General features: G+C 34.9%; 1 protein-coding gene across 2 annotated transcripts in view; it reads left to right on the top strand.

The window, feature by feature from the left end:
- POSTN (periostin) overlaps window positions 1-9,493 on the top strand; it is a 62,441-nt gene extending 52,948 nt beyond the window's left edge. The window contains exons 17-24 of one of the 2 annotated variants that reach the window (XM_007438541.4): window positions 721-777; window positions 1,683-1,778; window positions 2,461-2,550; window positions 3,203-3,283; window positions 4,540-4,620; window positions 7,360-7,446; window positions 8,196-8,237; window positions 8,745-9,493. In XM_007438541.4, coding sequence (XP_007438603.1) covers window positions 721-777; window positions 1,683-1,778; window positions 2,461-2,550; window positions 3,203-3,283; window positions 4,540-4,620; window positions 7,360-7,446; window positions 8,196-8,237; window positions 8,745-8,815 — 605 coding nt within the window. In that variant the 3' untranslated portion in view covers window positions 8,816-9,493. The remainder of the gene's footprint in view (window positions 1-720; window positions 778-1,682; window positions 1,779-2,460; window positions 2,551-3,202; window positions 3,284-4,539; window positions 4,621-7,359; window positions 7,447-8,195; window positions 8,238-8,744) is intronic. The other variant, XM_007438542.4, reaches the window with a different exon arrangement.
- Window positions 9,494-13,747: the final 4,254 nt, after the last annotated feature.

Genomic DNA, 13,747 nt, shown 5'->3' with positions numbered 1-13,747 from the left:
TCATATAGATGTTAAATAATATAGGGAAGAGCACTGGGCCTTGTAATATCCTGCATTGGAGCAACCATGGCTTTGAGTACTTCCCTACCCCCACCGCCCATGATTGCAGACTGAAACTCACCATTTAGATAGGAGCAGAAGCACAGTACCTCAAACTTCCAGCTTTTCTGGGGAGTCAACAAGATACCATAGTTAATGGTTTCAAATGCTGTCAAGTGGTCTGATAGGACCAAGAGAGGCACACTTCCTCATCAATGTCCAGATGAAGCTTTCTGTCCATGATTGGGTCTGAATCCTGACTGGCAGGAATCCAGATAATCTGTTTCTTCTGAGACTCTGGAACTCAGTCATTGCCACCTTCTCATCTACCTTCCCTAAAAAGGGAAGGCTGGAGATTGATCAAAAGTTAAAAAAAGCTAGGTCAAGGGAGGGCTTCTACCAGAGAGGGTAGAATATATGTGCAAACTTCAAGTCAACTGTGGAAATGTGCTGGACATATTCTGATCATTTGTGGAAAAGAAAGCCTTCAGTTTTTTTTCCTAAACTTTAGGGTAAGAAAGAGCATAATGGAAATTTTAAATAAAACTTTGATATTTTTTTTCTTCTCATATTCTGTACACTTTCAATAAAGGAAGATAAAATCATAGCAAAATTAGTTAGGTTAAATGTGTTAAGGTTAAGAGGCAATCCACAAGTGAACAAATCTATTTCTTCCCACAGATGTTAAAAAAATTACAAGAGTAGTTGGTGGGTCCACAGTTCGAAAGGAGATTGAAGGTAAGCTGTGTGAAAGAGAACAAATAGCAACCTCTCCAGTATCCCCATTGAAAATAACAAGCTTTATTGGAATAGCTTTCAGTGACAGTTTGTTCCTATAATCAATTATGTTTTAATAAGGACTTTCACGAAATCTGTAAATTTACTCAATACTGCAGAAAAACCACATAGCCGGAGAGGAAGGGTGAATCTACATTTTTGAATAGGTTCTCAAAGCAGAGTTCCTGTACTTAATTTGAGTTTGGGGACAGAAGAGATGCTGTGCTTAGTGGTAATATCACCCCATCATATGAGCAGTGCTTACCCAAAAGGCAACAGAAACCTAAATGGGAGCAATATTTCCTTCCCTACGATAGTAATATATATTGTTTTGTTGTTGTTGTTCATTACTGTTTTCTGCTTGTTTTATTGTTTTAAAATGTTGTACATTGCCTAGAGTTGCTTGGACATTTGAGATGGCTTATAAACAAATGACAAACAAATAACTAAAAAGGTCAAAGGTCAAAATGGCAAGTGGGAATTATTATTTGTTATATTTATATCAAAGAGCTGTGAATTTCTGAATCTGCCCATGCTTGCTTGCTAACAGACATCTATGATATTTTTGCTTACATAATATACATTATATCAGAATAAATAAATACCAATGTATGTTAAAATATATGTCAATAACTTTTTATATTGCAAATCTGGCTACCCAGTTTGGAACCTCAGGTCAAAGTCTTTAATGCTATACTCCTATCATGGTATGCTGGCATCAAGCTGAATACATTCTGCTAAGCTCAGAAGCTTGAGAATAGGCTCTGCAGTTTAAGGAATATTTTCCTCTCAGATATTTTGAAACTTATATAAAATGTACATCATTTTCATAACACATTTCATGATGTTTTAACAATGCTTTGCAGTGCCATCCATTACAAAGTTCACCAAAGTGATTGAAGGGGAGCCAGAATTTAAGCTGGTCAGGGAAGGAGAGACAATAACTAAAGTGATTCGTGGAGGTGAATATATTTTGTGGTCTGGGCAGTACTAACTAGAATGATTTGGAAAAGAGTTCCAAATAACAGATCCAGAGTTTAGATGCAAGTGGGAAGATCAAGAGTCTTGGAGCTATAGATTTGCTTTTAGCATGTTTTAATCATATATATTGCATCACAAAATTAAATATTTACCTTTCATTTCTTTCTTATTAATGCAAATAAAAGAAACCACTTTTTGCATTGCATGCTAAAATGTTACTGAACTGTAGACCTAAGATGAAATGTACAAATAACAGTTTGCCAATTCTATTAATTTCTTAATTATTCAATGTTTGGTACATTTTTATGACTCCAACTGCAGAAATATTGAGAAACATGATATTCTTATTATATAGAGCTGTCAATAAAATTATAAGCCAACAAGCAAAAAATTCAATATAAGTTTTAAAATAACTCTAAATATTTTTATTCAGTTAAAAAAAAAACCCAATAATTTTCAGTTTGAGATTGTGAGTATTTGGCTTTGGCAAAACTGGCATGCTTTTAGTCTTTTTTCATGACATTGTAGTATCTCTATAATCTAGTGAAAACCTTTGAATTAACTATTTCTAACATCTGTCCCACATTCCAAATGTAAAATACAAAAACAGTCCAGTGCATTGGAATGATCTTGTCTCTAACCATTTAAAAACATTTTTTATAGAGCCTAAAATAAAAAAATACACAAAAATAATTGATGGGCATCCTGTGGAAGTAACTGAAAAAGAGGTGACTGAAGAAAGAATTATTCAAGGTAAAATTCACTTAACATATGTTCAGACTTAAAAATTCAAATTTTATACTGACCTGGGGGGAATAATATGCGCTATTTTAAATTTTCCTATAAGTTCTGATTTTAGGGCATTTATGTTTAGTTTTGGCAACAAAAATAGTCTCTCTGCTGTACAGTCATAGTTTCTTAAGAAAACTCTTAAGAGAAAAAACTTCAATCATCCAATTAAAATATCTTGGATGAGACCTGTACTCTCTGTACAAAAAGATCTACTTTTATGCTCAAAGTTTTCATTACGTCTATGTGCTCCACTTAAGTACTGGTTTTTATTTTATTGCACACTTATTATATTTATAGTTTCAAACAGCACATTCAAATCCCAGTGAAGTCAATAGAAGATTAATCTTTTATAAAAAATATGATAATGAATTCTGTGTGGACTTCTTTCTCCAGTTCATTTACTTAGTTGTCACAGATGTTCATCTATCTTCTCAAGCCTCACTGTTTTCTTTCTGCATATGACATGCCAACTACCAAACATATTATCATATCATCTTATGTTATATTATAATCATATGACATTAAGGAAGATCCTGATAATCACAATGTAACATTAAGAGTACAAAAAAGAAATTGTAGGACTTCCAAGTAAAAATTTCTGAATCCTTTTCAGGCCCTGAACTGAAATATACCCGAATCACTGCTGGTGGAGAAGCAGATGATGAAGAGACTCTTAAGAAATTGCTACAGGAAGGTTAGTATCAGCTTGTCTGAGAAGATCTATGGATTGTGTTGAAGCATACTCATTATTTGAGTTTATGAAAACTGAATAGTACACATAGAATAGCACCTGAATTCTAAACTCAATTTAAAAGGATTCAGGCAATAATAAGGAAGTTTAAGCATGTTTAATTTGTTTGTTTGTTTATTTTATGGTACTTATATACTGCCTGGCCCATATGATATGTACAGTTTATAAATAATAAGATTAGAAGAGTGACTCGGATGTGTGGATTTGAATGCAGAAGAGTGACTTGGATAACTTTTTTATGTTGGACTTGTGAAGGAATTTCTGGGAGGAGACTAAGAAAAAATGATAAGAAATTAATTTGTGGGATATTATTTGAAGGGTTTAAAGATTAAGATTTTCTGGTAGCTCTTAATTGAATTTTTTTTTATTAAGTTTGAACAACGAGCTTTTATAAGGTTTGCTTATAAGATAAAATATGGGTAGAAGAGATTTTTGTTGTTGTAGTAGTTAAGTTACCGTGTATAGTAAAGGAAACGAAATGAAATTGATTTATTTGTTTAATGTTTTATATAGATTGTTATTTCTGGTAACTCTTAATAGACTTCTGGTGATTAAGATTGAATGATGAGGTTTTATTATTTACTGATAGATAAAAGATGAGATACGGGATGGAGAAATCTTTGGTTGAAATGTTAGAGAAGGTGATAAGTTACTGAAATTGTATTGCTGAAGGGGGAAGTCATTTCTTTATATATTCTTTTTTCTTTATATATTTGTTTTTTTCCCTCCCTCCCCCCTTTTTTTCTTCTTTTCCTTTGGTGCTTTTTATTCTTTCTTTTTTTTTCTTTTAATATTTTTCTTAGTTTCCATTAGTTTTTTATCTCCGTATTTTTAAACTTTAATGAAAAAAAAATTAAAAAATAAGATTAGAAAATACAAAAGCAATTTCTTAACATCACTTACTATACTGAATGTTGGCAGTTTCAGAATGGAAATCTTTATAACATAAACATTTCAGCATTCAATAGAGATATTCAAATAGTCTTGCTATCAAGTTTTACAGAAGTCAATTATCTTCAGTTGAATTTACTTCAAAGTTAGTATCTCTGTACTAAAACCAAATACAGTATTTAGCCAAATACTGATTTCTTGTAATAAATGAAATAATTATAAAATAAGTTTAGTACATTTGCTATAGTTATATTTCTTCCATGTTGTCCTATAAAATAATTTCATGCCATAAATATATGTCCTGTCAGAGGTTACCAAGGTGACCAAACTCATTGAAGGTGATGGTCATTTACTGGAAGATGAAGAAATCAAACGACTCCTTCAGGGAGGTTAGTGAGTACAAGAAAACTATCTTCATCATAATGAGCTTTAAGAGTTGACAGACTGATCTCTTAACTTTTTAAAGACTGATTCAAGTAAATAAAAAATCTATGGACCAAACTTCAAGGATTGCATATGAAAACAAGATATTTGGATATTCTGTTTACTTCCACAAACCCATACTGAGGGAAAATAAAGTTTCTGTGTATGCTCAGTCTTTAAACAGTTTCAGGTGAGCACTGAATATTTTTTTCTCATATAACACAATACATTTGGAACTCCGAGAAATATTTACAAAAACATTGGAAAAAATCCAAATCTTTTGCATTACTAATTAACAGTGAATATTCATTGCTCATAAGTTAACAAAGGCATGTTTAACATTCTTTTCAATCAAAGCACCTTCTATGCTTTAAACCTTAATTATAATTCTTTGCATATGTAAAGTACCTCTTAATACTGAGCATGTTGATATCAGCTTTTTTTCCCAGCTAATTAATGAGAGGAGCTTCAAGGTTCCAGTCCTTTCATTTATAACAGCTCATTGCAATAAACACAGTGCTGTTATGCCTTGGCACCATGGCTCAACAAAGCCAAGGCCTTCAGGGCAATGCTCAGTACAGCTGGGGCAGCACCAAGGGTTGCTGCCAGATATACATAGCAGTACCATGAAAACTGTTAGGTGACCCAAAGACTGTATGTGAATGAAGAATGATTTACAAAACTGAAGAATGATTCATGCATATATCCTGAAAACATGTGGACTAACTCCAGAGGAAGCTACTTTGAAATTATGAGAACCCCATGTTTTGAGTAATGGGTTTCCAACTCACAGCAAAGATTTGGTATTATTGCCTCTCAAAGGATGCTGTGATAGTACATACTGCTCCATTCCCAGCCAGGCATACAAGGAGGATTTCACCTCCATTTCATTGTCAGCTTCGTTAGTATTCTGCATCTGAGAATATTAGCCATATAAGGGTGCCAGAAATGAGGTTCAGTCTCTTCATCTTAAGTCTTAGTTATACCAACTAATAACTAAGTGAACTGCAACTTTTAAATCTATAATGATTACTTCATTCATAAAGTAGTGTATAACATTCATTATTTATTTATAAATTAAAATTCTTTATATACTTTCCGTCTCTCAAGATTCCTGGTGGTTTGCAGCATTAAATTACATTTTTAAACACACAGTGTATGTGCATATGTATAGCACGTAACTTCTTAAATTTAAAAAGTTGAAATGGCTAATCATCTACATGTAACCATCAATAGACCAGAATTATAAACAATGCAACGTTTTAGTTGCAAAACTAAATCTATTAACAAAGATATAGTCATAGAAACAAACATGTTCAGATACAGTATATCTTCCAAATCATTAATTTACTTTCCTTGCCACTGCCTAAAGAAAAAGTCCATTGATGAAAATGTCCTTGTTTTTTTCCTGTAATAAACATTTACCATAAATTGACCAGACCTAAGTAATGAAGCCAATAGTGAATTATGAGTTGTAACATAACAATGACAGTATTCCTCTGCTTCCACCCCCTGATCTTTACTAGGGCAAGAGAATGTCAGTATGTCTTTCCAGTAGGATAGGACAAGAATGAATCATTATGTAATGTATATGTATGATACTGGTTTTTTAAGAGTCTTAAGTACCAAAACACATGGGATTCCACAGATTAATGACAATTCTGCATTTAAATGTGTGAATAAATTCTTGTTGCATCTGGAGAACTAAAAACAGTCTAGGCTGCAGGCTATGAATCTATTAACAGACAGATTTTAATATAACTGCACTGTCTGCCTCCCCCCATTACTAAAATGCTCCTGCTAATAATTCCATTTTCATGTACTGAAATGATTGTTATAGCTTACAATGATTGTTATAGCTTATTCAAACTCATTATGCTATAAAATACAAAAATCAACAAAACAATCTCTAATGTACCACAAATCCAATCCCAGACTCTATTCCTTAATGGCTGCATTCATGCTTTGCATGTAAAAGATTTCAGACTTCCCTACCTAAGTCATAGGTAGAATTTTTGCTGCCATCTAGAAGCTTTCCTCTTTTATGCAACTCAAGTCTGTATTTCTAATTAGAGATTCATGCAGCAGTTTAGAATCTCATTTGGCCCAGATGCTGCAATAATTATAGCAATGTCCTATAGACATTTGATATAGTATCCAGAATTTTTCAGGCCAAAATACCATGCAACAAATTATTCTTTGTGTATCACAACATAAACTTTGCAAACTGTGAGAAGAACCTGTGTACTCCTTGCATATTTTATGAATATGCCAGATCATGGGCATGCTTTTTTGGGGGGGTTGTTTTTGTGCCTTCAAGTCAGCGTTGACTCTTGGAAACTGCCTGGACTAGTCCCTGCAGTTTTCTTGGCAAGGTTTTTCAGAAGTGGTTTGCCCTTGCCTGCTTCCTAGGGCTGAGGGAGAGTGACTGGCCCAAGGTCCCCCAGTTGGCTTTGAGCCTAAGGCAGAACTAGAACTCACAGTCTCCTGATTTCCAGCTTAACCACTACACCAAACTCTATGCTTAATTACCAGCCCTAGAATAGAATAGAAGTCTCAGTGGTCACTTCTAAGAAAATGTTTAGGAATTTGTCACACCTGCATCCATCTACAGCTCCTTAAGATTTCAGCATTTCATGCCTGCATCATTCTTTTGTCAAAAATATTCTCCATATATTAACCATTGTTTTTAATGCTTATCATAGCTGGATCTGAGTACACTAAAGTTACTAAAAGAATTGAGGGAGAGCCACAGATTATTGAAACAGAAATAAAGAAAATTCATCTGGAAGGTTAGTCATATAATAAATGGAATAATCCTTGTATCCAATGGTTGCATTAATTATTTGTGTGGAAAGTGGTTATGGTGAGAGCTAGAGAAAACAGTATTTCTGACAAGATTGTTGACTAGAATGATAAAAAATGTTTGAAACTTCCCTATGTTCTCACCTACTCCAAGTGAAAGACTCTAGAAATAGTTTCACATTGTGTGTGTGTGTCATATAGCTATACTGATGTAATGCTTCAATATGTATCCTGCAATAAATTCATTTATTTATTTGGTAATTAAAAGCATTGTTTTCATATTTTATCTTTTTCCAAAGTATGGATTAAATCTTTTAAATCTGGATTAAATAAACATCTTAAATTTTGTCTGGTTGAAATGCTGACTCAAAATTTTTAGCACCGTTGGCAGAATCCAGAGAACTAATCATTTACTGTTGTGTTCCTAAGGATGATGATGGTGGTGGTGTGTTTATGTTCCTTAAACACCAGATTTCCATGTAAAATGTTTACTGTATACAATAGTTACTGTGGTTCTTTAGATCCCAGCTTGTGTTCGTACTTGTTGGCCCAGAGCTCCCTGTTGTGATATATGTTACCAAATGTAGGTTGTGGATGTGGATGTGTAACATGATTAAATGTTGCTTGAACTTTTTCCCTTATACTGTATAGTCAGAAAATTGAACTTTTGAGTCTGTGTTACTATTATTCATCAAATGGTTACAATAGATGATATTGGTTTCAACTTTTCTTTTAGACATCCCAGTAAGAAAAGTACAATCATCTAGAAAGACACAAGGTAAAGAGGTTTCTAACATTAACACATGTTCAATACAGCAATTATTTCTAACTGTGCTTAACTAAAATGTTTAAATGTGTTCTAGTTCAAAAATGGTGGTGAGATTCTTCATGTGAATTAATTTATAAAATATAATACTATTAAATATTTAGAGAGAAATTTGTTAAAGCCATTTACACAGTTTATGAACTTGGAGTATACTGGCTTCAGCACATACTATCAAAGAATGAAACAATAAAGCACTAAAGAAAAAGTTAACAGTTCTGAATCCACATTCTTTGCTTGCTGATTCTTCTTGATGATGGATATTGATGGAAGAATACCTACTTTTGAACTGCTACGTGTCCTAATTTTTTATGTGAATTATTATTTTTATTATAATCATGTTTTTATTTTAAGCAATAGTAATAATAATGATTATGTATTTTTTGCTATATTTTTATGAATATTTAACTGATAAACACAATAAACAAAATAACCTTATTTGACTTATTTTTGGATTAACAGGATCACTACGGAGAAGAACAAGGCTTGTCCGTCCTGGCACAAGAAGGCAGAGTCCACAGAAAGAGAACTGAAAAAACTTTGAAAAATGTAAAACAAAATAAAAAAATTTAACAAGGAAAATCATGTGATCACATTAGGAATTGCGCATAGTACTCACTATCCAATAAAATCTCACAAAATTTTAGGTTTTAGAAGGAATTAATTCAGAATTTATCTGTTTTCTATGAATAACTGATAACAGTAGATGTTCTGGAAGTATGCAAACACAGGTAAGCTCCATTGATTTTGGTGGGTCTTATTCCTGAGCCATTGTATTAAATATCCTGAATAGAATATATATGTATATGTATATGTATATGTATGTATCTCCATCATATCCTTTATGTACAGAAGACAACTATAAGGTTTATGAAACATTTGCCTTAAAAACAAAAAGCAATCTTATTTGAATAATTACTTCTGTTGGGAAGTAATATAAAATTTAGAATTGAGTTGAAAATGCTTATCTATAATACTTTGCTATTAATCATTATTAACATGGATTGTTTGTAAATTGTCATTTTTAATAACTAGTTTATTTGCTTTTTCTTCCATATTTCTATGTTACCTATGCAAGAAACCTTGTAAATGAAATAACCAAATTTAGTCAAGGTGCCTTAATTCTGCTGTGCTTTGTCAAAAAGAATTCAGGGTTCCCTTTATACTTCTAGTTTGAGAAAAATCTTTCAATAAAGGTGTGTGAATTACAATTTTTAGTAATGAATCCTTTGTGAGGGAAAACATGTGAGGCTTTCTGGATGGCCAAAGATGGGGGTTGGGAGGACTGTTATTGCTCTGATTCCTTGTATATACTTTCAAGCTATGTTTCCAGAAAGACTGGGATTCTTCAGTGAGATCAGAAGCAGTCTACTAGGCACAGAATGGCATTAGGTATGTTTCAAGGAGCACTCCCAGATGAAGGGACAATGGTGAGACCTAGAAAGGCACTGAGACCCAGCACCGTAGGAATGTGCCCTGGAGGATACGCTAGGATCCTCTGCAGCTTATGAAATGCTCTGGAAGTAAGACCAAACTACATTATTTATTGATTTGATTTATGCCCTGCCTTTCCATTTAGTTAGGATAATCTAACACAGCGAATAAAGGTTCCAAAAACAACTCCTTTCCTGATATTTTTAACATGCATACATGTCCATCATGCTATTACTTCCTCATGCAAGCAACTTTACAAAGAGTGCAGAAAAGATTCAACTTTCAACTTTCAATCTTCATTCTTGTTGCTTTACTACATACACATAAATAATTCATTCCCACTTGTCAGCGCTTTGATCAAGATCAAGAAACAGGCATACAGGAATTCCAGGAATGCTCTTTATAAGATAGAATAACAAATTTTGAAAGCCTGTTCAAGTTTCTCTCTGCCCATCTTATACTAAATAAAATCAAGGTAGGGTTATTTTGATTTTTTCCCTTCATGCTTTCCTCTTTCTCAGGACTCAGTAATCTTTTTCTCAAAGTCCCACCATAAAGGTTCACTTATTCCTTCTCTATCCCCAAGGTCAGCTCTACATTCCTTCATACCACCTCCCACATCAGAATCACTCCCTCCTCTTGTGCATGAAGATAGACCAGGCAATTTGTCAAGAGCAACAGACACAGAATCACTCTCTCCAACTTTGCTTGACAGTGGGCCTTACCAAGATCAGCAGAGGTGTATGGCAGAGAGGAATTAGATGGAGCTAGAAAATGCCCTTTTTCCTCCTGTTGCACAGTAACTGCCATCAGAGCTCTACCTTTGAAGGAAGCTAAGAGCTTCTGTTGTCCTAGGGTTTGCTGTATTTGATAGTGGCAGCAGGTCGTGGGGATGGGTATTCTGTGGGAATTTCAGATAGTATTGGCAGACAAATTGTGGTGCAAGGACATTTATTACCCTCTTCCATGACTGATTCAATTCAGGGTAACCCAGTGAATAAGATATTTTAAGCATCCCCTCATGTGTCTAGAATCCAAAAAAACATTCCATTTATACTAGAACTGGGGGGGAGGGGAGTGGGAAGGGGGAATCAGGAGCCAAACACAAGGGACATTGTAGCACAAACAAGGAGTGACCAGTGAAATACCAGATGAATCTTCATTGAAGCAGACAACTGTAGATGGAAGGCCACTGGGTTAACCTGATGTGTATCTGGGAAAGAACCAATACATTTTGAACCCAGCTTCTTGAAGGAAGGTACAAATCTAGTGGAAAGTGACACCAAATCCCAAACCTTGATCTTTATGTGATATGTCTATTTGCATCTATGGCATACCTGTATACAACATTGGTCAGATCTAACTATTCCTTTAAAAGGAGCTGAGCAGCCTGTTTCTCCTGGACAAAGTCAGAAGCTCAAGGCAGAAGCCTTGGAGAGCAACACATGAGAATGGTAGCTATAGACCACATGAAAGGGATGTGACAGAGGAATACAGTGAGTTATTCTTTTGAAATTCAGCAAAAGACAATAATTTAGTCCAATTGTCCCACTGGTAAGAGACAGCAGTGTGAATTCTGCTCAAGTAATGCATTCGTCTTCTCTGATTGTCCATTCAGTGCCAGATGATGACAGAATGACGAATATGAATGTCCAGTAATTGGAAAAGGGCTTTCCAAAACGGGTGTAAACTGAGAGCCAGAATGTGAGATCACATGATTGACTAAGCCCATGTACTGAAAAACATGATCTAGAAAAAGCTGAGCAGTCTCCTGAGCTGATGGTAATCTCATGCAAGGAAATAAAATGAGTCATCTTGGTAAATAAATTCATTACCACCAAAATGGCCTTGTAGACTTCTACAGTTGGAAGATCAGAAATAAAATCCAGGGAAACAATGTCCCAGATACAAGTAAATTTAGTTTTACTTCTACTCTATTTCTTTTATCCAGATAAGCTTCCTGTTACAATTTTATCTCATAGGTGTCAGATTCAGCCTAGTACAGCCAGTGCCACTGTTCAGTTTCACCACCACTAATCAATTTCACCACCTCAGGCATAGGCGGTCACGGAAGGAAAACAAGGCAAACCGCAAGCTAATTGCCGGCAATTAACTCATGGCTGAGAGTAAATTGGAACCGGCAACATTGTAGCGCAGGCAGCTCCCCAGATGCCCCAGGCAATGCCGATTACAATATTTTGGGAACACAGTGATCTGGAGGCAATCAGCGACCAGTTGAAACCTGACTTAAGAAACCCCATTTTCATCCGCACGAGAAAAGCCCCACGAGTACACTGACAACGCGGACAAAAGATGAAGATCATGAAGACAATGAAACCTGACTGAATCTGCCATTAAGGAGAGGGGAGGGCGATCATGACAAGGAGAGGGGTGACCCTGGACAAGGATAGGGATGGAACCCAGGGGTACTACAGGTCAAGGGGGGAACCCTATAAAACACTGTAAGGAACTGCGCCAAGCCAATCCTGGCTTTGTAACCGCTATGCATTACGCCTGAATAAACTAACTTTCGGCAGAGCCTGTGTCTCGCAAGGGTTTTTTTCAGCGCTGAATGCAGCAGTCCTTACAATAGGGACCATTCATGTACAGCAAGTGCACTGTAGCCACTTTAATTGCTGCTCATCATCAAAAATTTTTATAATATTCAGATCACTTTCAAAAGCAGCCTATTAAAATGAACACAGAATAGAGGAATGGACAGAATGGTGGAAATGTAATCAAGATTAAATAGCTTTTTGTCAATCTTCATATGAAAGCCTGATGCACTTAATGCTAATGAGTTATGGAAGTACAATGTGCCATCAAAACTGGATTATTATTTAGGTTATATTCAGAAATTGACTAGTTGGACAGAATGTTCTCATTGGATCAGTACAGATGACTACAGAGTTGTACATTCTTTGGAAAAAAGGAAGTGTGAATGAGTGATTCATTTCAAAGAACTTTTAAAGTTGCTAATTCCAGAAATATTGTCTAGCATATTTAGCCTTGATACACCCACAACCACTGAATATATCCATTATGTATATTAAATGATGAAAACCTTCCCTTTCTAAAAAAGCCAGTGGAATTATAATAAAAGGGAGGCCAAGGCTGTGAAAAACAGAGTGCTGGAAGTACTGGTTTACAAATTCCTGCTGTTGTATAAACTAAACAATAAATACAGACTTCGGCAATTCTACTCTACTAGTTTTGTAATGTTACAAGATCAAATGTAAGAAGAACAATAGTGGCTAGTAATACCATGTTCTCTTTTGTATGGCCTAAAACAAGAGATCTACTAACCAAAGGCTCTTGTGTACAGTCAGTCGCATCTGTAATTATTAAAATAATATTTGCCTTATAGACAGAATCAGAAGTTGCTAAACTATCATTTAGTTTCTTTGCCATAACACTGCACTGGGTATTCCTGCAGGTCTGCCTTTGCAACTGAAGAGGCTTTGAGTAGTTTCACTGTGATTCGATAGATACTAGTAAAATGTTTGCTCATTTTAGTGCTACTTCATGACATGCAGGTTATACCATTTTATATGGCATTCATACTGCGCCAGTGTTTTCTCACTATGAACATTTCATTTATAGAGGAAACTGAATGTCCTAAGCACTCAAGGCCACACTTGACTACACATGCCCATAGTTCTCTCAGGTAGTAACTGATATATCCTTAATTGTTTAGTGATATATATTTTCTCATTATCCCTTATTATGGGAAAAACTGCTGTACTCCTGCATGTGTAAAATGTGAGCCAACTCTTAATTCAGGGACCTGGATGAAGTGGTTTAATATAGATATGTGTGTGTGGGTATGTGTTTAAACTCTCAGAGTTGTTTAAAACCTGAGATAGCCAACCTTAGTGAGGAAGGAAAATGGAGAAATTGATACTGGAATTGCCCTCCCACTCATATTGGAGCAACATTCAGACCTTGGAAGAGGAAATCTGACTTTTCAGCATGAGATTACAGCAGAGATCAGCAACCTTTTCAGCAATTTAGCAAGATTTCTATGTTTT

This window comes from Python bivittatus, unplaced genomic scaffold, assembly GCF_059951505.1.
Source record: "Python bivittatus isolate LINGU-HERP-01145 unplaced genomic scaffold, Pbiv_v1 ctg000520_np1212, whole genome shotgun sequence".
In the NCBI taxonomy this organism is placed as follows: domain Eukaryota; kingdom Metazoa; phylum Chordata; class Lepidosauria; order Squamata; family Pythonidae; genus Python; species Python bivittatus.
This window is presented reverse-complemented; position numbering and strand designations above follow the sequence as displayed.